Source organism: Coptis chinensis, chromosome 2, assembly GCF_015680905.1.
Source record: "Coptis chinensis isolate HL-2020 chromosome 2, ASM1568090v1, whole genome shotgun sequence".
Classification (NCBI taxonomy): Eukaryota; Viridiplantae; Streptophyta; class Magnoliopsida; order Ranunculales; family Ranunculaceae; genus Coptis; species Coptis chinensis.
In genome coordinates this window covers 103944968-103970765 of record NC_141457.1, presented here as the reverse complement: position 1 = coordinate 103970765, position 25798 = coordinate 103944968, and the positions used below count along the sequence as shown (strand labels likewise).

The 25798-nt window shown below is 36.7% G+C and overlaps 5 protein-coding genes across 6 annotated transcripts; all 5 read left to right on the top strand.

The window, feature by feature from the left end:
- The first annotated feature begins 303 nt into the window (after window positions 1–303).
- On the top strand, window positions 304–2787 carry LOC147519949 (SKP1-like protein 1A). Its single transcript, XM_086591464.1, has 2 exons — window positions 304–888; window positions 2220–2787. Exons 1-2 carry the CDS (start codon window positions 499–501, stop codon window positions 2400–2402), a joined length of 573 nt encoding a protein of 190 aa, XP_086447590.1. The 5' UTR covers window positions 304–498; the 3' UTR covers window positions 2403–2787.
- Window positions 2788–4112: 1325 nt separating this feature from the next.
- On the top strand, window positions 4113–5619 carry LOC147519948 (SKP1-like protein 1A). Its single transcript, XM_086594900.1, has 2 exons — window positions 4113–4607; window positions 5344–5619. Exons 1-2 carry the CDS (start codon window positions 4170–4172, stop codon window positions 5488–5490), a joined length of 585 nt encoding a protein of 194 aa, XP_086451026.1. The 5' UTR covers window positions 4113–4169; the 3' UTR covers window positions 5491–5619.
- Window positions 5620–6168: 549 nt separating this feature from the next.
- LOC147519947 (SKP1-like protein 1A) lies at window positions 6169–8473 on the top strand. The gene is made up of 2 exons (XM_086591463.1): window positions 6169–6864; window positions 7843–8473. Exons 1-2 carry the CDS (start codon window positions 6472–6474, stop codon window positions 8014–8016), a joined length of 567 nt encoding a protein of 188 aa, XP_086447589.1. The 5' UTR covers window positions 6169–6471; the 3' UTR covers window positions 8017–8473.
- A 1778-nt stretch (window positions 8474–10251) lies between these two features.
- HK1 (histidine kinase 1) lies at window positions 10252–18297 on the top strand. Of its 2 annotated transcripts, none has more exons than XM_086591462.1 (13): window positions 10252–10570; window positions 10901–11143; window positions 11318–12073; window positions 12570–12817; window positions 13205–13364; window positions 13873–13999; window positions 14121–14210; window positions 14922–15116; window positions 15203–15272; window positions 15679–15721; window positions 16109–16249; window positions 16652–17809; window positions 17877–18297. In XM_086591462.1, exons 1-13 carry the CDS (start codon window positions 10325–10327, stop codon window positions 17997–17999), a joined length of 3600 nt encoding a protein of 1199 aa, XP_086447588.1. In that variant the 5' UTR covers window positions 10252–10324; the 3' UTR covers window positions 18000–18297. The 2 variants fall into 2 exon arrangements, with proteins under 2 accessions (XP_086447588.1, XP_086447587.1); XM_086591461.1 differs by having other exon boundaries at window positions 10255–10570; window positions 17912–18297.
- A 689-nt stretch (window positions 18298–18986) lies between these two features.
- On the top strand, window positions 18987–21979 carry LOC147519945 (proteasome subunit alpha type-7). The gene is made up of 3 exons (XM_086591460.1): window positions 18987–19240; window positions 19370–19784; window positions 21594–21979. The coding sequence occupies exons 1-3, from the start codon at window positions 19068–19070 to the stop codon at window positions 21753–21755; spliced, it is 750 nt and encodes a 249-aa protein (XP_086447586.1). The 5' UTR covers window positions 18987–19067; the 3' UTR covers window positions 21756–21979.
- The last annotated feature ends 3819 nt before the right edge of the window (window positions 21980–25798 follow it).

Genomic DNA, 25798 nt, shown 5'->3' with positions numbered 1-25798 from the left:
ATCTGAATTCATTTTTATTCGAATAGACCATATCCGAATCTAAATTATCCAACCCAAATATCCGAAAACCCGAACTATTTTAACAAGATTCATATTTTGATGCGTAAAAATAATTTATATCTTACCTTTATATATGAAAATCATTAAAATAGTGTATTTTTTTGTGTGTTTTTAGTAGATATGGATATCCAAAATCCGACCCGAATCCAAATGGATCCGGATATGGTAAAGAGTTTTGAGTGAGAATCCGACCCGAACCCGCTCCATTTCGCTGAAAACAAACATTGTTTGTCCTGTTTTGGTGCCCAAGTCTTGAAAGCAAATACCGAAAGTTTTGATTTTTTTTTGAAATTTTATGACTACCTTCCAGATTTGGTAAAGTTTCCAGTATTGGACGGACATCTGTCGTTGCTCCCCATGTCTTAAACCCTCTCCTAATTCATCAACCCCACCAACCATAAACCCTCTCCTTAAAACCCCTGAGACAAAAAAATTACAATGTCTGCAAGTACATCGAAGAACACTGGCACTGGCCAATCAGAGTCCATCGACAACTTGATCGAATCTTTCAACCCTTCACTCAAAACGAAGAAAAACGTTACTTTGGTTAGCTCAGATGGGAAATCTTTCCAAGTTGAAGAAGATGTTGCTCTTGAGTCTCATACTATTAAGCATTGGTTGGAAGACAAGTGTAATGATGATGAGGATGAAAAAATTATTCTTCCTAATGTAGACTGCAAGAACCTTGAAATTATTATTAAGTATTCTGAGAAGCACGTGGCGAGTCGTAAAGGTGTCGGTTCTTCTTCGACTGGGGTTGAAAATCTTAATGAATGGGATAAGGAGTTCATTAATCTGGATTTTGTTACTTTGTGTCATCTCGTTTCGGTAAGGGTTTCAATTCTATTTTCTAGGGTTACTTAATCGATTTTTGGTTTTAATAGTTTAATATGGTTTTATACTAGCCAATATATCTGTGTGAATACTTGACGACGTATTGGAAAACAAATTACAAAATTATCATTATGCCGTACAAAAGATTATGAAAATTTCAATGTACCAAACTAGACTTTGGCATACAATGTAGTACTAAACATGGCTGATGCCTCACATGTGTTTGTTGGTTGGAACGTTTGCACAGTTATGCTTGCCTTATTATATAATCATTATCGGTGTTGCTTTGCTTCTCTTGTTCTTTTGCTTGTGTACATGTTTAAGAAGTGGAGTTATGCAGTTACCAATATAACATATTATGGGCAGTGATAACTATACTGTTGTTTTGGGCATGGTCATATTCCATGAGTGTTTGACAGAAAGTATAGAATACCCCTCACTGGATGGGAAAAACCACTTAATTTGTCGCTTATCCTCTCCGCTCTAACAACTTCCATCATCATCTGGTCTCTCTGTTCCAAACACTACTACATCCTCTTTCTCAATCCATAGATAATCTGACGGATATACCTCTCAACTGGGGTAATAGGAATTAGGAACAAGCCATTTTCTAAGTCTTGATTGATATGCAAGTAATCATCAAAGAAAACCACTGTAAAACGTCCCTGGGGATAGAATTGTTATGTTGCAAGGCAATCTCATATCCATCGCATTGTGGATAACTTGGAGCCTTAACCTCCTGAGACTAGCCACAGAAAAACACTTATCTTAAATTTGTATGTTTTTTATTATCTGATGGCAGATGATAATTAGGTGAGAGGTAGATCATTAGTGCTTGTGAGTACAACTGTAGTAATCTGTTTTTGCGGTCTGTAACAGTATGCACCTCATCTTTTTCTTTTTTGGTTTTATTTCATTGGCCCAGTTGAATGTTTTTCCCTTTCTTTTTCTGTGTGTGAAAAGTGGATGCCTAGAAAGATATCACCAATAGCCTATAGGAAACACCATCTTTCTGGACTAGTTTACTTTAAAAAGCCATTAAAGCCTCTTAACATTCTGCAACTTGAAGGCTCTTTCAATAAAACAAATAAAATCGGGGATTATCAAATATATGTTACTATTTTCTGCTCTACGTTGTTGGTAAGATAGATTTGACTATCTCAAGCTTTCATAAATAACTTAGATAAGCTGTGATTATCCTGAAGTGTAAGCTGTCCCGATCACGGGAATCTTATTTCATGCTCTCTCTATATTTCTTTTAATCTCCCCTTAGTTTTGCTAGTAATATAGATAATTGGGTTGATTGTTCGCTCTATTTCCTGCAGGCTGCAAATTATCTGAACATCAAGAGCTTGATTGATTTAGCAAGTCAAAGGATAGCTAACATTATCAAGAAAAAGTCACCAGAAGAGATTGCCAGGATGTTTAATGTGAAATATGATTTCACTCCAGAGGAAGAAGAAGAAATTAGGAGAGAAAAGGCAGAGAACCATTGGCAATCTGAATGATGGCCTGAACTTCATGGATTTGGATTCCTTTTTGCTGTCGTCTCTGGGTATCCAATAAGTTTGATGGTTAGGAAAGACTTCTACTTCCGTATATATATATTTAATGGTTCTGTCAGTAGTTTAGTTTAGCAGCTTCTTTTTTTCGGCAAATCATCAGTACTTTAGATGGTGCTTCTATTGTTGGTTGCGGATGGAAAGACACGTATCAAGGTGTTAATTGACCTCATTTTGCTCCCCATATAACTCCTCTTATATAGTTTCTGGGGGGCTTCCAGACATGTTTCTTGAGTAAATTTGTTATATACTTTCTGTGGGGATTTTAGACATGTTTCTGGAGTAAATATTAAGAGTTCCTCCAATTATGTGGTGCATGTTTTGTTGACCAGATGTGGTTGCCGTCTCTTTAAGTTTTAGTTTTGGTAGGCGTTGGCTCTTTTGTATTGTTTTTTCCTTCTCTGCCAGATGTTTTAGTGTGCCTAGGCTGTCATTGATTTTGAGAGTAACCAAGGCATGTATGTTAGCTTAGAGTCACGTTGTAGCCATCCTTGTTGAAACAGTCAAGTCTTGAGACCTATTTCAATAGGGAAGAAACACTCGGGCTTTACACCACAATAACCAGTTCATTTTTATTAGAGTGGTCGCTTTTTATAAGTGTTTTCGCGTAAATTAGGGCAATTCTACCTCATGCAGCCGGGTATCCTGTATGGAACCCCATTCGAGGCTGGTCAGTGTGCATAAGTTTGGACATTTATAACGTGAGAATTGAGACCTCAAGTAAGCTGGTGACATCGTTCCTTCATATGACATGATATCGATCCAGATGACCACGGGTCACCCGAAAACTCCAATTTTAGACGATGCATTCAAGTTTGGAACCAAAAAACGAAATACTTGAACAAATAATACTAGAGATCACTTTATGGAGATCTTTTGGACTTTTTATTTGGGGGTGCGGTATTGGCACCCCCATAAGCATTCTTTTGACAATAAGTAAAATAATAATGGTTATTATTTATATGTCTTTTTAGACTCTCCATGTCCATAGTTCTATGGCAGGCAGTTGCCGCGAGATCGCACAATCTACAGCATCGGATTGCCGCGAGATTCCATATCCCACAGCAGGCAGTTGCCGCGACATATTTTTTTTTTTTTATTTTTTTTTCACTTCAAATTTTGTGTATTGAACACACATGACATATGGATATCTCATTTTCTTCTTTAAAGTTTCTTTATAAACTCCAAGAACAATACCAAAACCATGACAAAAAAAATATACAATCGAGCCATAATTTTACTATCTCGCGGCAAATATTTTCATATGTTATAAGAAATTTTTGTGATCAAATTAATGAAGAAGAGTTTTAATAATTAACACGAGCAAAGACTTTATTTTTAGTAAACAAAATTATCTTGCGGTAACTAACTTTTTTTACGGTGGCTATTAAAAAATATTTAAAAAAAAAAAGACCCACGACAACCACTTTCTGTGAGATATGAGATCTTGCGAAAACCCAATAGATTGTGCGATCCCGCGACAGTTGTTTGCCGTTAGTGTTTTTTGTATATTTAATGGAGGGGTGCTAGTACTTTGAATTGGTCAAAGATCATCCCCAATTGTTTAAAGATCAACCCGACTCGAAATGTCGAACATTCATGAGTCTAGATTTTGTAATTTCCAGTATAGGGACGGACAGGTGTCAGTCTGTCACACCCCTTAAAGCTTAAACCCTCTCCTCCCTTGAACCCATGAAATAAACAAAAGAAAAAATGGTCGAAACCTCATCGATGAACATTGACTCTGATGGTCACGATCAAGAGAAACCCATTCCTCCTAACGAATCCGAACCGATACAAAACTTGATAGATTCGTTCAACCCATCAATCGAACCACCAAAAAAAACTGTTACATTGGTTAGCTCTGACGGGTATGATTTTGAAGTGGAAGAAGAAGTTGCTCTTGAATCTCAGGTTATCAAAGATGGGTTTGAAGACAAGGCTGTTGATGATAGAGAATATCTTTTATTCAATGTACACAGTGACACCCTTGAGTTGATTATCAAGTATTGCGAGAAGCATGTTTCTAGTCGTAAAAGTATAAGTGCTGCTGCTGCTTCTTCTTCTTCTTCTAACGGTGAGGAAGCGCTTAAAGAATGGGACGAACACTTCATTAGTGTCGATACCAATACTTTGTATGATATCCTTATGGTAAACGCTTTCTCTCTTCATGAATTTTTATCTTGGGTTTCTTCCTTTGAAGTTCGGAGTTCTAACATCTATTCCCTCCGTTTTAACCACTGCTATCTCCTCGGGACTCATTCAATAAATAATGTGACATGGAAAACGTCTCAACTTGGTTAGTAGGAGCGAACCATTTACTATATCTCATTTGATCGATCAGCAAGTAATCATTGTAGTTAACCATTTTAAGAGCAGTCTCATATCCATCATAATTGTCGAGAACTTGCTGCCTTGACTTACTGGCCACACACAAAAACTACATTTTTATTTGTATGTTTTTTGATTATCTGATGAGTGTTTGACAATTAGGCCAGGCGCAGATTATTAGCGCTTATGTGTGCAACAGTTATTAATAACTATTTGCATCTTATATTCTTACTGTTCTATTTCATTCCTTGTGAAGATATCGACTTTAGAGACTGATGGGTTTTAACGTCTTCTCGATATTCTGCAATTCTAAGGTTCTTTTCATAAGAAAATAGATGAAGTGAATTAGGAATCTGTGTTACTGAATTCTGCTTTAGATAATTGGTACGGTAGATAGTCATATCTGAAACTTGCATAAATAGTAAACTGTGAATTTATGTGCCTGATCAAGGGACTCTTACTGAATGCTCCCTATATACCTATAATGTTCTTCTCCCCTTACTTTTGGTAGTAATATGGTAGCTTGGGTTGATCGTTTTGCTCTATTTTTCTGCAGGCTGCAGATTATCTGAACATCAAGAGCTTGCTTGATTTAGCAATCCAGAAGGTGGCTGACACAATCCATGGAAGGTCACCAGAGCAGATTCGCAAGAAATTTAATATAGAAAATGACTCGATAATAGACCCTTGGGCTAGTGAATGATATGACCTAAAACGCTTAGATTTTGGCCTGTGGCTGGAGTTTCTGGAGCGTTCAATAGTATTTGAAGTTTTGGAGACACTTGTATCGTATATATCTAATAGTACTACTGTCAGTAGTTTAGTTGGTGCATATTTTATTTGTTGCAGACCCCATTAACATGTCTTTAGCTCTTTTATCCATTTCTGTTCAAGATTTTTAGCTAATCTAACAGTAAGGCATGTTAGATTAGAGCAGCTTGTGTCCTTGTAGACCTATATCTTTACAAGAATTTCCGCATACATATAGGTTATAACAAAGTTAGCTTATAGGCTTATAGCAGATACCCTACTAAAGTCATTAGGTTAAGGGGTTAACTAGATATTAGGATTTTCCCCCTAGATATTATTAGGGGGTACAAAAAACAAATTGGCTCATCTAGTTAGGAAAAGGGGTAATACTAGAAAAATACTAAAAAAAATCCTTAGGTTAACACTGGTTGTTATGAGGAGAAATATATCGTGTTGTTTTACGACTTAAAAAAATCTCTTTCAGAAGTATTATGTAATGCAATAATATATCTCCGATGTAAGTTGATCCAGAGATTGACTTATAAAGTTATAATTAAGGACTATATGAGCTAGTATTACAAAAATATTGATGTAGACATTACCTCGTAAACAACTACAAAAGTTAAGCAGGGACTAGCAAAGTTGGTAAAATTTTTGGGTGATGATATCAGAGATTTGGAGTTCGGTGTAGGGCTCGAACCTCGCCAGCATCAAAAAGTTAAAAACAGACTTTCAAAAAAAAAAAAATAAAAAAAAACTACAAAAGCTAAGCTGTACAATCGTAGAGCACAGAGATCGCTCGATCAGTTTACACTTTACAGTCCATTCTGACAATGTGACAGATCGGCCTTGGGCTCAACACAATTTAATGCCTTAGGCCCATATAGTACTGGTTTTATCATGTCGGTTTTCTGACGGACGGACGGACAACACAATGTCTGCAAGTACCTCGAGTATTGCACCCGATGAATTTGAGTCGGTCAACAACTTGATCGATTCGTTCAACCCATCAATCACAACAACGAAGAAGATGGTTACTTTGGTTAGTTCTGATGGGAAATCTTTTGAAGTTGAAGAAGATGTTGCTCTTGAATCACAAGCTATTAAGCATTGGATTGAAGATAGGTCTAATGAGGATGATGATGGAAAAATTCATCTACCCAATGTAGACAGCAAGAACCTTGAGATGATTGTAAAGTTTTGTGAGAAGCATGTTTCGTGTCGTAAACCAAAGGTTGGGTCTTCTTCTGGTGGTGATGATGAGCTTAAGGAATGGGATAAGGAGTTTCTTGTTATGGATATTATGGATTTGGGTAGTCTTCTTTTGGTAAGGCTTTCTTTTTCTTCTCTGTTGGTTTTCTAAGGTTTTTTTTTTCGAATTGTTATTATTATCACTGTTTGTTTCCAATCCGTGGTGGAGGTGGGGTAAACTAGCCGAATCTTTTTGTGTTGTAAGAATATTAGAGTCTGTCTGAACAGATTTTAGGGCTTACTTAGAATCTTAGATAACGAGATGAGCTTGAACATACGTGATACGACTAGCTTGTCTTGTCTTCAATGTCATACTTTTGTGGTAAAAGTTGGTGTTGTAGTATGGCCCGAGAGTATAGGACTCATTTGATGGGGTGCACATTTTTGCGTTTGTGGTACTAGTAGGGATGAGCCTATTTATTGGGAACTCCAGAGGATGATTTTGATAAAATCTAGTAGGCATTAAGGGTGAATTTGTTACTTAAGTAGCAGAAGGTGAGTAATTGTGGGATTATGTATGTGATCTCACTAAATGATACTATCTTGGTGAGAGGCAGATTATTTGAGCTCGTGAGCACAAGTGCACAGCATCTATAATTTGTGTAGGCGGTCGGTAAATATCTGCTCATCTTTTTTCTGGTTCTATTTCATCTGACTGATTGATCCCTCCCCCGCCTAATCTTTTTGTATGCTAATTCCAACATGGCACAATGTGGATGCCAAGGATATCAACTAGAGAACTCCATCATTCAGAACTGATTGGCTTTATGCCGTTTTGATGTTCTGCAATTCTACAACCATTTCAATCGAGATTGTATTATGATATTATCCATCTTGAAAGATTTCACTCTTCATATTTGGTACTGACGTAGGGTGGATATGACTATCTGAAACTTGCATAAATATGTGGATAAGCTTTAAATCTCCTAAGGTGTAAGCTGTAAATTGAAGTACCCGATCAAGGGATTCGTGTCGAATGTTTCCTCTATCATCTCGCCTTGGTTTATTTAGTAATATGGTAGCTTGGGTTGATTATTTGCTCTATTTTCTGCAGGCTGCAAATTATCTGAACATCAGGTGCTTGCTTGATGCAATATATGACAATGTGGTTAGCATGATCAAGGGAAAATCGGTCGACGAAATCCGCAAAACATTCAGAATAACAAGTGGTTTCACTCCAGAGGAGGATGAGGAAATTAGGAGTCAGAACACTTGGGCCTTTGAATGATGGCCTGAACCTCTTGGACTTGGATGATTTTTGGCTGGAGGCTCTGGGCGTTCATGGAATTTGGTGGTTACTAATGGTATCCTCAGTAATCAAGTGAGCGGAGCAAACGTTTTGGGCCGACAGGGGGTATATGGCCCAAAAATATTTTGGTTGGTTTATGTCTGTTCTCATTCTTGAGCAATTTCTCCTTCACCCTCCTCTCTTCTTTTTCTCAACCAAACCCAACTCTCTCTCTCCCCACCATAAAACCATCTTTCCCTCTCTTCTCCACCTCCACTCACACCCCCACTGTTTGTAGTTATCTAGTTTAGTTAGTGTGTACATTGGTTGCTGATAAAAAGACGTTTAGGTGTTTACTGACATCATTTTGGTCCAGCGATAACTCCTGTGCTATATTCTTGTGTGGAGTTTTCGGACATGTTACTTGACTAGATGTTAAATGTTGTTCCATTGCACATGCCCTTGGCTCTTTTATCAGTTTCTCATGAAGCTTGTAGCATGTTTCACCCGTTATAGATTGTTGGAGTAAGTATGTTAGGTTAGAATAATGATGTAGCTCTGTCTCCTGTCGAACACAGTTGAGATCAACTTGGATATATAGAAGAAATACTCAAGCTTACACCACAATATTTAGTTCATTCCTTAGTTCCTTTCTATTAAATTGGGTTGCCCCAAGGATTTCTGCACACAAATAGTATGCAATGCCCTTGGATCTTGAGCCTGCTCATGGATCACGGGCTCTTTTAAATGCACCAAGCCCCTATTTGTGTGTTGGTAAATGGTCACCACCAGAAGACCGGACCAGTCTCAAATAGTGAAGAATTTCCAATATGCCATTCCAGGTTTTAGTAGTTTTATGGCTTTATGCATATTTAACCCTTTATTATTTATCAACCATCTGATTAGACGTCGGGAATATCAAAACAACTGTTTCGATAATTTGGTCATTTGGAGTTTTGGACAATCCTATCGATAATGAGTCAAAACTCAATGAGAAATTGTCAACCAGTCTTTTAGTCCAAAAGTCAAGTCGAATGATTGATGTCTAAGAATTTATGATGAATCTAGGTAACTTGGTTTGTAATGTTTCCTTACTAACAAGTAACATCAGATGATTAGTTACCAAAAAAAAGTAACATCAGATGATTATCTTAGCCTAGGTTGCCGACTGTGACGATATAGCCTTCTTAAAGCTAAATAATCCTCTAGAAGCGCAACTGATAGCCTACGCAGCTAGACGCAAGAAGTTTTTCAAAGGGAGATTTAGTAGGTTTTAATGTCTTTTTCTCGAAGGGAGAGAGTGACTGATGTTTCATAGTTACACTTGATAGGACAAACACACCGACCTAACTGGCTAACTGCTATTATAATTATTGAGTATATGGGTAAGTACCGCAAGTTGATTATTTTTCTAAGATTGCTTCATCCATAGTGGAATGATGTGAGAAATTTGAGCTGCCTTACGCCATAAGATTATGGAAAAATGAGGTGGAGTCCCAGAGTCTATGTTGTAGTGATTAATTAAATCTAAAGAAAAAATGAACCACGCATGCAAACTTTCGACTTGCTAGTGATTTCACCAAACATCTCCATTATCTTTGAAAGGATCAGCTCATGTACTGATCTCTACGTTTCGATCACAAATGAAGACTTTTAGACATTGCACCAATATTTGGAAGTAGGGTGCAACTTTGTTATTTCCACTATAGCTCATTGGACTTGTTAATATTTAGTTGAGTTTGGGACTAACTCAGACCGCTAATACGCGCATCACCATGAGATATGATGTTTGCCATGAAGATTGATTTTTTCTACTAACCAATTGAGTTGATCAAAATATCAAAGATTCTTTGAAAAATTGGAATCAGAATTTGTAGCACGTCTCCTGAGTGGGACGATCCCGATCCCCTTATGGCCTTATCAATCACACACTGTAAAAAGTTGAAAACACCCTCTAAAAGCTGATTAAATCAAACAAGTCTTTGGGTCCTAGCTAAAGGCTATTTCTGTAACTTCAACTTCTCTCACTTTTAAAAAAATTCGATATTCCACTCCAACGGTCCAAATCTGCACAAGTAATCTTGAAAAAGGGAGGGAAGATATGGAGTTGTCGATGAGAAGGATCCTTAAATCTTCACTTTTGAAAATTGAAAACTTTGTCTTAAACTTAAAAGAGGAGATGGGCAGTGACACAACATTTAGTATAAACAATCTTTTCATATCTTATCTTCTCTTTTAGTACTACTATTAGTCTATTACTGCAGACTTCTCTTGTAGTACTACTACTACTATACTTACTAATACTTGTATGGCGGAAATAGTCGAGAAATCTTCTTCAGTGAGTTTCCAATCTCCCGTGGCGAAGATGGGGTCACAGGGAAGAAGGTGTTCAGATAGATTATGTTGTTTTTCTCTCTCTATGAATGAGAATACAATTCCAAGGGGCCGACGAAGAATGTTCCACAAGGAGGTGAAAGAAGAGGAATTTTCATATGCAAATACAAATTGTCTTTCGTCGTATTACAGTGTATTTGTTGCTCGTCTTGCTATAATGGTGAGTTGGATTTCTTTGGTTATGTATTTGGTAGATTGGTTTTTATGCACGTTTAGAAATTTTATCAGCAATGTGGTCATCAGTTGCACCGTCGCTTGTTATGTATTTTTAACCAAGTTAAGCTCTTTCATTCCTCTGAATCATCTGGTTCTGAAAGGTTTACCAATTCATATAAGTCTTAAATAAATTGCACTCGTCCCGTCTACTAGTAGTTCGAGATGCCAGATGTTTTGTTGTTAAGAGAGAATATAATATTCTGCTTCTAATTTTAATAACTGAGCCTGTGATATTTGTGGTTCTACAAGTCTGTTGATTTTGATTTTAATGCAGGTCATGCTTGCGATTTTAATTGGGATGCTAACCGTACTGACGTGGCACTTCACCAAATCCTACACAACGAAATCAATAAACACCTTAGCGTATGGCCTTCGTTACGAACTTCTACAGCGTCCCATATTGAGGATGTGGAATATATTGAACTCCACTGTGGAAATAACACAGGCTCAGGTCAAGCTCTCTGAATTTGTTATCAGACAGTATGATAGTCCAGTGATGCAAGCAGCACACCTCGAGGTGGATCTTGATCCATGATACATTTTACCATTCTTTCTTTCTTTCGTTTGTTTGTTCGTTTCATTAATTATTTTATTTTATTTTTTTGGCTAGAGTCTCATGAACACTTTTCTAAATCATGTATTCCTAGCATTCATTTATTGAAGAGAATTGTGGTATGTTCACATTTTGCAGTGTTATGAAGTGATGAGGAATGTGACATGGGCCCTCTTTGCAAGTCGAAGGGCTCTCAATGCTATAACCATTAGATACAAAAATGGTGTTGTCCAAGCTTTCCATAGAGACCACAGGAGTAACTATACGTTCTACATCTACTCTGAACTTGTAAACTCTTCAGTATTATCAGATCAAGGTTGGGGCCAGCAACATCATAACTCTGCAGTTTGGTATCGTGAATCACTTGATCCTATAACTGGTGAGACTAGAGGAAATCCCAAACCAATCCCACCAGATGATCTAATCAACATTGCAGGAATATCAGAAGTACCAGATGGTGCGGCTTCTTGGCATGTGAAAGTAAGCAAATTTACAGATTCGCCATCATTATCTGCGGCATTGCCTGTCAAGGACTCTCCCAATGGAAGTATAGTAGCAGTTGTAGGTGTTACTACAGCACTATATAGTGTAGGTCAGCTGATGAAGGAACTGGTAGAATTCCACAGTGGATATATGTACCTGACTACTCAAGAGGGGTATGTAATCGCCACTTCGACAAATGCTCCATTACTGAGAAATTTGTCTAGCGGGCCTAAGCTTATGGCTGCTGTAGATTCGGAAGATCGAATCATAAGGTTAGGAGCCAAATGGTTGGAGAAAGCTTGTGGGAATCATTCTAGCCTTAAACACGAGACTCATGCAGAGAATGTCAGGCTGGGACATCAAAAATATTACATTGATTCATTCTTTCTAAATCTAAAGAGACTTCCTCTGGTGAGCTTCAACAACTTATTAGTTTATTCTTCGGTCTTGTAATTCTTGTTCCTCAAAGTGAGGAGAACTTGATAAGTGAAAAAGTACCAAAATGCATTGATTTTGATTTGTTTTTTTTCTCCTTTCTATTTCTGTATGCAGGCAGGGTGAGTAGTAAGTGAAAATGTGATTTCAGTTTCAATACTATCAGAATTTTGGCAATCTGGATATTGTTTATTTTGGCCTATTAATCTATTGGATCATGGTCTTCTTCTTCTTTTTCTTATTATTTGTCTTAATGTAGGCAAAACTTCAATTTTAACCGGTATTCCAGTGGTTGGAAAATTGGAAATTTGGGCTAACATCTATGTATCAAACTTAAACTTTCTTGACAAAAAAAAGTGACATTTCATGATTATGTTGGTCATTCATCCAGATCATATAATTATGCAATATGCTGAAACTAAAAGTAAGTATGTCGTGTCTACTAGCGTTTGTAATACTGGACTTTTCGCAGGTGGGTGTCATTATCATTCCGAGAAAATATGTGATGGGGAAGGTAGATCAGAGAGCCCTTACAACGTTAGTTATATTGATATCGGCATCAATTTGTATTCTGATCATTGGCTGTGTCTGCATATTGATATTAACAAGTGGAGTTTCCAAGGAAATGAAACTTAGAGCAGAACTGATAAGTCATCTGGACGCTAGAAGACGGGCAGAGGCTTCAAGCAACTATAAAAGCCAATTCTTAGCAAACATGAGGTACAGAGGTCAATGCTATGTGGTTCTATTTATGTGCTCATTTATTTTATGAAATGACCGGGAGTATGATGCTCACTCATAAACAAGGAAGTACACATTTCAATATTGGTTTACATATCTCTTCTTTTGTAGGTACCTAAAAGCATATGATAAGACAACTCTTCCTCTATTTTTTTTCATGGAAAAATAGACTGATCTTTTCTTCTTTTTCCTGAGAAAATGTATCCCTTGAGAAATTCAGAAAGTACATAATATACTTCAAATAAATATTAGTTCATCTTGTCATGAATATTTCTTCACGTGGTTGAAACTTTATTGATTTGATTGAAATTTCATTATGTTCATATTCACTGTAAGTAAAACTTTTCTTTCTTCTGTGCATTCTAGCCATGAGTTGCGCACACCTATGGCTGCTGTCATTGGGTTGTTAGACATTCTTATCTGTGATGATTGTCTATCAAATGAGCAATATGCAACAGTTACACAGATCCGGAAGTGCTCAACTGCTCTTCTTCGGCTTCTTAATAACATTTTGGACATCAGTAAGGTGAGCATCTTTGGTAAGTTTAAATCTGGAAAACGGCGGTGTTTCCTTAAGGTAAAAACCCGATATTTGATTCATATTAAACAAATATTAGTAGAAATATGTACTAGAAATAGAAAAGATTCAAAAGGCATGAGTGTCTTCCGTACAAATTTTTTTTTTGTTAATAGAAAATAGAACATGTATTGCTTACCATCTACCTAAGAATAGATCTCATTATCCTCAAGAGATCCTACGAACCTTGTGATAAATCTAGCTCTCCAAGTAACCATTCAAACTTCCAATATAGAGTGGAATATAGAGTTCTCCAGTTGATTCTAGTCATCTGGCTAACGAATGACAATATAGCTAATTCCTCACTTCTGTGACATGAATGAAAGGGTATATTTAGGATTATCGAGGTTCATCAGATTACGCCATGTCGCTATCTCCTATCTGCCCTTCTTTTCTACAATGTAGGAGTCATATTTGAGCCAATTCAATATATAGGATATTTTTGCAAATGCTGTAGGTTGAATCGGGAAAACTAGTCCTTGAAAAAGCTGAATTTGACTTGGGACGAGAACTTGAAGGACTGGTGGATATGTTTTCTGTGCAGTGCATCAACCACAATGTTGAGATCGTTTTAGATCTTTCTGGTATGTTGCACATACTGTAATTAGAACTGATAAAATTCTTCCAAAGACTAATTACAAAATATTGATCTCTCGGATTATTGGTCTATTCTCATGATAACCTAGTGTCTCTTTTCTTCTGTAGATGATATGCCAAAATTAGTTCTAGGAGACTCTGCTCGAGTGGTTCAAATATTTGCAAACCTCATCAGCAATTCTTTGAAGTTTACCTCGTGTAAGTTAACTTATACTTTTGCTATCTTCTACTGGATATCTTAGTTGCACCAGATCTACTTAATGAGTTAATGAAAGATTAGTGGTCATGTGCAAATGAAAATGTTGTTAATCCATTCGGTTAACAGTTAGTATGAACTACTGCAATATCCCAACATAATATAATGCTTGAGTTGTAATTCATTGAGCTAGTGTGTGACCACTGGCCACCACTCATAACTAGAGAGACATACTAGACTTGCCGAGGGAATTCCTATACACAGTGTCTTTCAAGTCTATATAAGGAGGATGTAGGTCAGTCTCGTAAGCTCACTCAAGGCTCTTGAATCACCCAGAGTTGATGTGTTGTCATATGGCCACTGAGCTCTTAGGCCTTAGCCACTGGTGAACATGCTAAAGTCAATAACACATAGATGGAAGTCTATCTATAGTTAGCGGAGAAGCTATCCATAGTTATCGTAGAGCTGCATTGGTTAAGGTAGTTACCAAGTGAGAGCAAGAGTCTGCCAAGAATAAAATATAAAAGAGGAACAACATATCACAAGTAAGGACATACTAAGCTCCAGTAGTACTCATATTTTGTTTGATCTTCCAAGTAGAATATGTAGTCTTCATTCATTCAAAATTTGCAGTAGTAAAAGTAAGAGCCATTCTATTTGATAAAATCATGAAAAATAACCTTGCAGGCTTTACTTTCTTGATATCTTTACAGCGGGACATATTATTTTGCGTGGATGGTGTGAGAGATTCAATACTACTACTTATTCTGAGAAGTTGCCTCTTGATCAGAAGGATTCTCAATCTTTGCCACGAACGAAGTCAAAGCAACAGGAAAACAATTCCAAGAGAACATTAAAGAAGGAAAACAAAATAATTATTTGGTTTGAAGTTGAAGATACTGGCTGTGGTATGTATGACTACTTTGTCCTCTGAGCTACTTTCTTGACCCCAAGAATTCTGACAAACAATAAGTAATATTTTCTCTGATTGTAGGAATTGATCCAAGCAAATGGGAGGCCGTATTTGAGAGTTTTGAGCAAGCTGACCCCTCTACCACTCGAACGTAAGTACATATAGGTTGAAATTGCATTAACTCCCACATATAATTACTATAACACCCCCCCACCCCACTCAGTCTGCATGGTGCACAAGCTTATCGATCTAGACCTTCCAATTGCTTAATCTTCTCTTGAATAATTTGTTGCCTCACGCAACCAGTTCAATTTTAGAAGTGCTTTCAATCTATCCAATCGAGCCATCAACTTCTGCATTGTCATTGGAGTTACTGCAACTGGTTCAGATAGTTGGGTCTTCTCATTGACATAACTTTGGGCTTAGGCAACACAAGTGTGGCCATCTGTTGGATTGTCTAGGTCGATGAGCGTGTGGGAACTCCATGAATCTCTTTGTGACTATAGATAAGTTATAAAGGCATAAAATAATGGTCATGAGACTCTTCTAATTTTCAGGCACGGTGGTACTGGTCTGGGATTGTGCATTGTGCGCACCTTGGTAAGCGAAATGTTTGAAGTATTTGATTTGATTTTTTATGTATATCAACAGTAGTACATAAATAAATAGGGTGATTCTACCAGGATGAGGGACAGGATAAGAAACTTTCAATGTGATCTGTGAGGGCAATGAGCACTCTTTAGTTCTCCTAATTTAATTTCAGTGAACAAATGATTTTAAGATGCTTTTCTAGGGAAATGCTTCAGCATCTGCCACTTCACCAGATTAGTATTCTCGACATTAGAAATGTACATTTGTTATAAATGTTACATGGATCTCTTTTCATCCATAAAGTCAGATAATTCACATGAAGTTCCCTCTGCCTTGTATACTCATAAATTATTATCTCTAATAATCCACCTTTCTTATTACAAATCGGCTTTCCAGGTTAACAAAATGGGTGGAGAAATCAAAGTTGTGGAGAAGGATGGTCCGGGGACTCTGATGCAACTATCCTTGGTTTTCAATACACCTGGAGATGGTGCTGGACAGAATGAAGAAAAAGAATTCACCAAACATAGCTTGATGGTAGCACTTTCTGCAGATCTTGTACTTCCTCACTATTGAATTAATATTATGAGTCATATCTATTATAGCTAGACGCTTAGGTGGGAACAATCCTGATGATGTATCCTTCGGGGCCAGGTTCTGTTTGAGACAATAACGGCTCTCTGTTTGGTTACCCTTTTTGTCCAGTGATGATATCCTTTGTCCTCGTTTTTTTTTTGAAAATTAACTTATAAGATTCATATCCTCTGACAAGCGATCTGCACTAGCAATTGAGGTTTTCAAGCTTATTCATCTAATTCAGTTTGCTTTGTTTTTGGAAAAATTCAGATTCTTACTTCTTAATTTTACGTATATTCACAATTTTCACAGAACATACCAACTTTGTATCATCAAGTGAATGTTTCTTAAATGAAAATGCAGGTCTTGCTCGCACTTAATGGAAGGATGAGTAGATCTATCATGTCCCAATGGTTGAGAAAAGGTGGTGTCTGTACTCGGGAAGTGTCCGAGTGGAATGAACTGACTCAAATTCTTCAGGACGTCTTTCCTGAAAGCAAAAGTGGCGTTGAAATAGAGACAAATGGAGTTCTGAGAAATGAAGTACTATACTCACAAAATTTAGTGACTTCAAATTTTGTGATTATAGTTGATATAGGACTGCTTGACCTGAGTACAAGTATATGGAAAGAACAGCTCAAGTTCCTTGACAAGTATCATGGGAAGGCAAAGTTTGCATGGGTACTAAACCATGACACCTGCAATGCTGTTAAGATGGAACTCCGAAAAAATGGGCATCTACTGATGGTTAATAAACCACTATACAAAGCAAAATTGGTTCAGATTTTGGATGCTGTTGTAAAAGAAAGAAATCTTGTACTTCAGAGAAAAGGTGTTAACGCTTCAAGAACTTCCACAGTGGAACGTGACTTGCATGAATCTCTAGAAATTGATCCCTTTCATTATGATGCTGTTAGCTCAGATGATTCCGATGCTTCTGATGGAAGAAGTTTACATTTGAATGGTAGTGCAGTTGTTGGAGAAAGAAGGATGAAAAATAGTGCAACACGCTGCAATGGGCTTAACAACGGCTTAGTTGAGCTCAGTCGTACTGTAGGCTTGACTGGAAAGAGTTTGAATCCGGAAAACCAATATAGAAAAACTGCTGTTAATAATGGAAATTTGTTACATCATTCAGATGGAGGAAAGATATCTGCATTATCAGAATCTAGATGTGGAAGTTCGGTAATTAGTCAACATCAAAGGGTCAACAATGATCTTATGGATCCAAACCATATAGATACAAACAGGCTCGTTTCGCGGCAGAAATCTCTTGAAGGCCTGTGTATACTTCTAGCAGAAGATACACCAGTACTACAGAGGGTTGCAACAATAATGCTTGAAAAAATGGGAGCTATGGTTGTGGTTGTAGGAGATGGACAGCAAGCAGTAGAGGCTCTGAAGTGTCCCTTAGATGCAGAGTGTAGAAAACGGGCATTATACCCAGAAGATGGAGAAGTGATGTCACATATGCAAATCCAAGAATTTCCAGCATTCCATCTGATTCTCATGGATTGCCAGGTAAACATTAGAGAATGTTTTTAATTAGTACAGATAGCCTTTTCTTCATTAATATTTGCCGATGCAGCTTCTTAGCCGTTGCTTCTTCTATGGAAAGCGCAGATGCCAAGGATGGATGGGTATGAAGCAACAAAAGCAATCAGGAAACTTGAGGAGGGAACTGGTTTTCACATCCCTATTGTTGCTTTGACGGCACATGCAATGTCATCAGATGAAGCCAAATGCTTGGAGGTGGGGATGGACGCGTATTTAACAAAGCCAATTGACTGCAAACTAATGATGTCCACCATTCTTTCACTAACAAAGGGGGTGGTTTAACATTTTTACCTGAAGACGTAACAACTGGCATTAGCTAATAAACCTGTTGGCTTAGGTAGCATTTGATTGTAAACAGGTATAATGCAGCAACAGCCAACAGGCAAGAAAAGTAGATTGTCAATTCGTTGCTATATAGAAATATACATAAACTTGAGAAAAGTTAAAGAGTACATTTAGCTTGTTACAGATCTCTCATATTATTTGTTTTCGAAGCCGCAAACGCACATCTATAGGGTCTTAATTGAACCGGTAATCAAGTGAGCGGAGTGAACGTTCTAGGAGAAGGGGTATGTGGCCTAAAATTCTATTTAGTAGGCTTATGTTTGTTTTCATTCTCTCTTTTTATCTTCTTTCCTAAACACTCTTTCTTTTCCTCTCTCTCTCTCCGCCGGAACCATCTCTCTATCTTTTTTTTTCACCCACCCAAAGCCCTAACTCACGCTATCTCTCTCACTCCCACTTTTTCAAAGCAGTAGTCAAGTGAGGGAGCGTTTTTGTCTGTTTGTCTTCTCACCTATTCTCTCTCTCTCAACCAAACCCTAATTTTCTCTCTCTCTTCTCCACCCTCCTCTCAACAGTTATCTAGTCAAGAGAGTGGAACGACGTTTTTGGGAGGGGTGGGGAGTACAAATGTAGTTTGGTAGGTTTCTGTCTGTCTGCCTCCCTCCTTTTTTCACTTTCCAACTCTCTCTCTCTCTTCTCCACTCTCTGCTCACCCCCACTACTTGCAGTTATCTAATAAAATAGTAATTTACACATGTCTACAGTAGTGTATACATACGGGCCTAATCTCTTACTACGGGCCTCCGGCCCATGAAACCCAATATTCATACTTTGAAGGCTGGATCAGTCTTGTCTTGTTTCTCAAGTAGAACCTGCAAAACTTTTTCTCCGCTCTATAAAAAAAAGGAAAAAAAAAGCAAGAAGAAGAAGAAGAAAAATGGCAAGATACGATCGAGCAATCACAGTTTTCTCACCAGACGGTCATCTATTTCAAGTCGAATACGCACTGGAAGCTGTTCGCAAAGGAAACGCCGCTGTTGGCGTTCGTGGGCTCGACACTATCGTTCTTGGTGTCGAAAAAAAATCAGCCGCTAAACTTCAAGATTCCAGGTCTATTTCTCATTTTTATAGATAGATCTATTTATGCAACTTGTTAATTGATCCTAAAGTAAAGTCATTTATGCAATTAGAGGGTTTAGGGTTTTAGGTCTAAATCAAGATTGTTGGTTGTATTTGTAGATCGGTTAGAAAGATTGTGAACTTGGATGATCATATAGCATTGGCATGTGCTGGACTAAAAGCTGATGCACGTGTACTGATAAACAAAGCAAGAATTGAATGTCAAAGTCATAGGCTTACTGTTGAGGATCCCGTAACGGTTGAATATATAACGCGTTACATTGCTGGTCTACAGCAGAAGTATACACAGAGTGGTGGTGTTAGACCATTTGGTCTTTCGACTTTAATTGTGGGTTTTGACCCTTATACTGGTGTTCCAGCACTTTATCAGACTGATCCGTCGGGGACTTTTTCAGCTTGGAAAGCTAATGCAACTGGGAGAAACTCTAATTCTATGCGAGAGTTTTTGGAGAAGAATTATAAGGATACCTCTGGTCAGGAAACTGTTAAGCTTGCAATTCGTGCTTTACTTGAGGTACTTTTTCATTTTTAATTGAAATGACCTCTTAAGTATTATACTTAATCCATGTGCCCAGTTCTGATATATTACTTTTGTTTTATTTCGTTTATGACAATTGTTGAGATAAATATTCCCTTGTAGCGTAGCTAATATTCTGCATGTACGCTATAATTTAGTACATGTTTACCGGTCGCATGTAATTTTGTTCCCATGAAATCATTGTAGCTGGGTTCTGGAATTTCACATGTGTTAGGTGGGTGTTCTTAGTTGTATTGTGGTAATTTTTTGCCTTCTCAACGTCCTTTATTTTCCCATTCTTCTCTTGTTTGAGGTAATTTCTAGGCTCAAGGTTGAGGCAAAGATTTCCATTATGATAGCAGTCCTGGTCTCTGAAACGAAAATTGACTAGAAGTTTGGGTTTTATTTTTTTGTTTCTCTTATGGTCGTATCTTTAGCTTACTCTTGGAGATTTTAAGAGAAACAGTGTAATGATCTATCTTCATGGAGAGATATATCCACTAATTATTGTTTAAGTTTTGTAGAAAGTGAGAAAAAAGTACCTTGACTGCATCAAATTAAAAGTCTGTTGGAAATTAACTTCTGAGAGTAGGGAATGCCATAGTAATTTTAGCTTATCTTAAAATTTTGTTTCGGATGAGTTAACTTGGGGTCCTTTACAGAAGTCTCTCAACTTTTTGATTTTAAGAGTTGAACACATACAAATCAGAAACTTGAACTTCCAAAAAACTTCGGTTCGAGGTTGGATAAGGAGTAGAGAAGTCTGGTTATGTGCTGAAAATTAAAGAAAATATAGTCTCTAGGCTTTCTGGATTGTCAACCCAAGTTATATGTCTGTGTCAATTTGTTGATAATAACTTGGTCGTTCAAACACAATAATTTGGTCCTTAGCTACCCTTAATTCAGCGTTGAAGTTTGATCAATAATTTATTTCTTAAGTTCTTGAAATCGGTATCTTTTGTTTTGTGTGTGTAGATTTGATATATCATGCTTAGGTTAAATTCATTTGATAGTGTGTACTTTACTATGACGTAATAGTAAGGTTTTGAATCTTAAAATGGAGAGAAAGATGTGGCTTCAGAATATTATATTGACCAATGAAACAACAGGTTTATAAAGTTATATCGTCGAGATGAATTCACTAGCATCTGTTTATTGTGTGTTGATAAGTTAAAATGAAATCTAGAATTGTGTGTCTTATCCGTGCCTGGATTTGGCAAAAAGGACTTGTTATATGCATTCTCCGTCGTTTGCCTTCAATCTTAGTTCTTAAACATTTTAATTCAATCCCAATATCTTCATTTCTTGGGCTACTAGGTATATCAGTTTAAGTTCTGTTGAAATTTAGGGGGTGTTTGGATCCTATTTATTTATTGCTAAAAAGTGTTTTTAGTCTTTGAAAAAAAATAAAGGTCTATTTTTTTTTTTTGTTTTGTTCTACTGTGGATGTATTTGTATACTTGCAGATTGAAAAACTTTGTGAAACCACAAGAAGTTTCATTATAGATGTATATATGGTGTACTAAATGTGTATGAGCCTGCCCCTCATATGATGATTGAATTCTTCTTCGTTACAACTAACTAATAAGTAACATCAATAAGTTTGCTAGTCCTTAATTATGAATTCATGATATCTGAGACCAGAACTATGAAACAAAAGGCAATATTTTGCTCAGATATTAAGGACTCGAGAAGTTTGTTTTAACTTTCCAAAGAAAAGAATTTTAAGTACATGTCTTGGACCTTGTTGTATATGCATTAGCTTATGTCAGTTGATAACTGTAAATGATTTCCTTTTGCCCTTAGGTTGTTGAGAGTGGAGGAAAGAACATAGAGGTTGCTGTTATGACAAAAGAACACGGGCTGCGTCAATTAGAGGAAGCTGAGATTGATACTATTGTTGCTGAAATTGAAGCAGAGAAAGCTGCAGCAGAGGCTGCTAAAAAGGCCCCTGCTAGAGAAACCTGATGCCGCTAATCTCATTATCTTCCTGGATATCACTTATTTTAGTGACTTTGGGCTTAAATGTTTGGTCGAGCAGGATATGGTTTAGGCGATGCATTCCTAATACCAGACTTTTAGATGTTTTGAAAGGGGTTCTAATTGTACTTTGCTCAAGTTATAAACTGGTCTGCAGTATTGAACTTTAAAATTTTAATCACTTGAAAATGACCTGTTTTGGAACTTCAAAATCACTCCCATGTCTTTTTTTTTTTTTTTTTTTTTTTTTTTTTTGATATAAAAATAAAAACATAGTAAATAGGAGATATTTCATTGAAAATAAAAATAAAAAAAGAAGAAATCAAATGTAGGATGAGAAAACACCGTTTAAATCAAAAACCAACTAAAAGTGCTTCAAAAAGAATAACATCAAATGTACTTTGGCCCTTAAAAAACAGCCCTTTAAAACACCGTTCTCAAATCAAAATATTTTCCTATCTACACACAAGTGCTCAAAAGGAATGTTACTAGTTTCCTCATGAGCTTTGGCCCAGAAAAATAACAGCTCTTTAATTGACATGATTACTTCTTCCCATGTCTTTTCTAATAATGTATTGTCAAATTGCCACCACATGCTACTCACGTAATCCAGTCAAGTATTGGTTGGTGATATATTTGATTGTCGGTGTGGAAGGTTCGTCGTGCATGAAATTACAAATACTAACAGGTAAGAACGAAGATTTGTTGAAAGCCCAAATGCCATCTGGCGTTAGTTACAATTGTACTAATGTACCGATTGTGAGGGGAAATGAGCAAGCAGGATAAAAGGATTTGGTAGGATAGTTCGCTGGGTTGACTAGTTGACTCATTGAATGCAATTCACATCACAGTTGTAGATCAACTGCACTGGAAGTCTGCAACAGCGAATCTTAGAACCGACAGTTTTCAAACCATGAGACACTACTTTGTCCATAGCTTTTGGAAATACTGGACTGTGTACTGTGTTACTGACTTCAGTGTGTGTCAGTAGGAAAAACTGGTCCAGTGCATTGATTTAGGGCTCGATTTAGGTTCATACAATGAAAATGAAGCAGAACAATTGGCGAGAGTTATCGTTGCCCATAAATCTATAATGTTTGTCTATAACGCAGTAGGCCACTAAGCATGCATGGTTGGAATAGTTCAACTCAACGGTCTCAAATGCATCTTAGTCCAAGTATAATAGTATATAACCATAGAAAGCGTCCAAGAGCCGCTGCTTTGTAAGCCACTGTTTTGTAAGGGAGTTAGGTCCAAGTCCAATGGAGGGCTGCTAAAATCTTGCCACATAGGGTTTTTACTTTGCCGGCCAAAATCTTGAATTTCATTCCAATCGCTTTTTATGTTTTGAAGTATTAAATGGACACGGACAGCACAGTGTCTGGTCCATTGGTTCGTAATTTAAGTTGAATTTTTTTTGGACCAATAATACAATTTCTATCTTCTATCGAAATTTAACACACGACCTTAAAATTGTGTCGTCTGTCTCTTGAAATTTAATTATGGCAATTGCTAAACAATGTCACAAATTTAACTAGATTTATCACATCATCCAAATTTAAGAGTCTTCTAACATCCCCATATAGCACCCCATTGGACTTGCTATTAGGGGACCAACTTGTGGTGCATAAGAAATTCTTTGAAAATTAGCTTAAAAACATTTTATTGCTATTAATCATTATTGAAATAATAATAATAATAAATAGATACTAAAGAGGGGTGGAGAAACAAGTAAAATCGCATAAACATTTTTTCACTTTTTTTTTTGTTATTTACTAAGTACTGACTACAAGAGTAGGCAAATACACTATACTTGAGCAGCTTACAGAAATGGCTTCTTGAAGAGTTAGTAGAGTTTAGAAATCCCTAGTGGCAAAATAGAATATGAAAAAAGGGTCATGAAAATTAACTAATGCATCAATAATACTGATTACGATACGTCTTTTGGTCTCATGATCATTAATTCTAATTACGATATGTTGAATCCTACTGCCAACCCAACATTAAATCATGCATGTATAGATATAGACTACTGACATTTGAAAGATACAAATATGATCATTAAGATTGCAAATAATTATATACGTTTGACTAATTAAGACATTTATTGTGCAGTCACTAATTTTGGACTCCGCCACTAGCAAGTAGCAACGAACCTTAATACGCTTGTTTGACAAAATCTCCTCTCCTCCACAACTTGCGCACAACTTGCAGAATCATGACTGATGACACCATCGCAAATTGGGTTACACAACAATATTCATAAGCTTACAGCTGAGCAGGTAGTTCGACATCATTTGATAATTGATATCAAATGTTGCACCTCATTTACTTGATTGAATCAAGAACAACAACAATAACACGGTGAGTTTAACCAAATAATACGAATATTTAGATTGCTAACTAGCTAATATATTACTTATTTTGATTGATTCTTAAGAAAATGTTTCTTACTCCTTAAATTCTAATTATCTGTGCAATTTTGGAACACAAGAAGTTAATTATTTTGAAATTCTTAACTAGTATTATCCTCCAACTAAATGAACTAATTAGAATTTTTCCCCTACTATATAGTAAATTAGGACCTCTTTTTAAATACACACAAAAAACACACTATAAATCTATTTGGAAAGAGATCTTAATTGGCTCATCTAGTGGGGATAATACTAGTTAATCCTATATTCATTGCACAACGACTTAATCTTCAGGACACCATCTAGCCAAAGTCCCAAACTATAACAGGGGCCCATCCCACATAAACTGGAAGTACACTACTTATACGGCACAACTAATACGAAAGTACCGTAGGTCGTAGGATGGCTACGAAACTTTGACATATCCCACGTCTGCTCGGTAAAAAAAAACATATCCCACGTGAATCACAAAATCAGAAATTGGACACATCTGCAAGTGGAAGCTGGCGTGGAGTATGTGAACCTATAAGAAGGGAGAGAGCGAAGTTTTATAGCAATTGCTCATTGCATTAAATGTGGGAAAGTGAGAAAGAGAAGTTTCAGATACAGACAGGCGTAGTAGCACGGTAGCAGTGTAAAGTTTGACCGACTTTTTTTTTTTTTTTTTTTTTTTTTTTTGAGCTTAAGGGACTAAGGGAGTTGCGTTAACGGTACCTCCAAAAAGATATTGTTATTAGCCACAAAACGACTTATCCACAAGCTTTCTTATCTGCTTATCTTTACCTAACTCTTTCTCTTTCTCACCTGCATCACATTCCCTAACTTGCGCATTGTGCGCACTATGCACCCCGGCTTTTGTACTGAAGTGTCATTTTCTTTTTCTTTTTGGGTAACTATTTGAAAGATGCCCCTTAATTGTTCTATGATCCATTTTATCCCTGGACCTAGCGGACCTTTTCATATCAACGGTCTACAATATCGTCTGTTATATATTCATCTAGGATACTAAGATGATTAGATAGCACTAGTTCCTGTAATAAGCAATTCTGAATGCCACCTTACAGTTTGTATTTTGAAGTTTGAACAAGAAAAATTAATCATATGCTATAAGTTTTCATTGTTTCTTGTGAAACTCATTCAATCAATTTTCACTGTGAATTTGAACAAGGTGGGAGAATTTAAGAGAGTGGGACTGCATTTCATTTTTCTACTAGCACCTAATTCCGATTGGTGAAGGTTATGAAAATATCTATTAGCACCTAATTCATAGAGTTGAACGTCGTAATCCATAATGATAATTAAATTTTTTATTTTTTCGAAATATAAAAAGTTCAAAATACCTTCCTGCAACTATTCCCACTAATGCTCTATCTTTTTCTACATAGAGGACAACTTCAGCTACAAGCCTACTAAAGTAATGTAGCTTCTAGAAACAAACCAAAAAGAAAATAGAAGTAAAATATATAGCTTCTAGAAGACTAGAAACAAGAAGGATTCTGTTAATTTCTCACCAAACACTTGTTTAAAGTATTAAGTCACTTGGAGTGAATTGTAAACATCCACTTCTCCTCCAAATGGAAGAAACCTAAATTCTTAAATATAATCATCTTTACCAAA

What these genes read in the sequence shown, in the direction of transcription:
- LOC147519949 (XM_086591464.1), top strand. Translation starts at nt 499, where the DNA reads ATGTCTGCAAGTACATCGAAGAACACTGGCACTGGCCAATCAGAGTCC. An exon ending in CTTTGTGTCATCTCGTTTCG is followed by an intron (nt 889 to 2,219) that starts GTAAGGGTTTCA and finishes TATTTCCTGCAG; the next exon opens with GCTGCAAATTATCTGAACAT.
- HK1 (XM_086591461.1), top strand. Translation starts at nt 10,325, where the DNA reads ATGGCGGAAATAGTCGAGAAATCTTCTTCAGTGAGTTTCCAATCTCCC. An exon ending in ACATTTTGGACATCAGTAAG is followed by an intron (nt 13,365 to 13,872) that starts GTGAGCATCTTT and finishes CAAATGCTGTAG; the next exon opens with GTTGAATCGGGAAAACTAGT. An exon ending in GACCCCTCTACCACTCGAAC is followed by an intron (nt 15,273 to 15,678) that starts GTAAGTACATAT and finishes TCTAATTTTCAG; the next exon opens with GCACGGTGGTACTGGTCTGG.
- LOC147519948 (XM_086594900.1), top strand. Translation starts at nt 4,170, where the DNA reads ATGGTCGAAACCTCATCGATGAACATTGACTCTGATGGTCACGATCAA. An exon ending in CTTTGTATGATATCCTTATG is followed by an intron (nt 4,608 to 5,343) that starts GTAAACGCTTTC and finishes ATTTTTCTGCAG; the next exon opens with GCTGCAGATTATCTGAACAT.
- LOC147519945 (XM_086591460.1), top strand. Translation starts at nt 19,068, where the DNA reads ATGGCAAGATACGATCGAGCAATCACAGTTTTCTCACCAGACGGTCAT. An exon ending in GCTAAACTTCAAGATTCCAG is followed by an intron (nt 19,241 to 19,369) that starts GTCTATTTCTCA and finishes TTGTATTTGTAG; the next exon opens with ATCGGTTAGAAAGATTGTGA. An exon ending in CAATTCGTGCTTTACTTGAG is followed by an intron (nt 19,785 to 21,593) that starts GTACTTTTTCAT and finishes TTTTGCCCTTAG; the next exon opens with GTTGTTGAGAGTGGAGGAAA.
- LOC147519947 (XM_086591463.1), top strand. Translation starts at nt 6,472, where the DNA reads ATGTCTGCAAGTACCTCGAGTATTGCACCCGATGAATTTGAGTCGGTC. An exon ending in ATTTGGGTAGTCTTCTTTTG is followed by an intron (nt 6,865 to 7,842) that starts GTAAGGCTTTCT and finishes TATTTTCTGCAG; the next exon opens with GCTGCAAATTATCTGAACAT.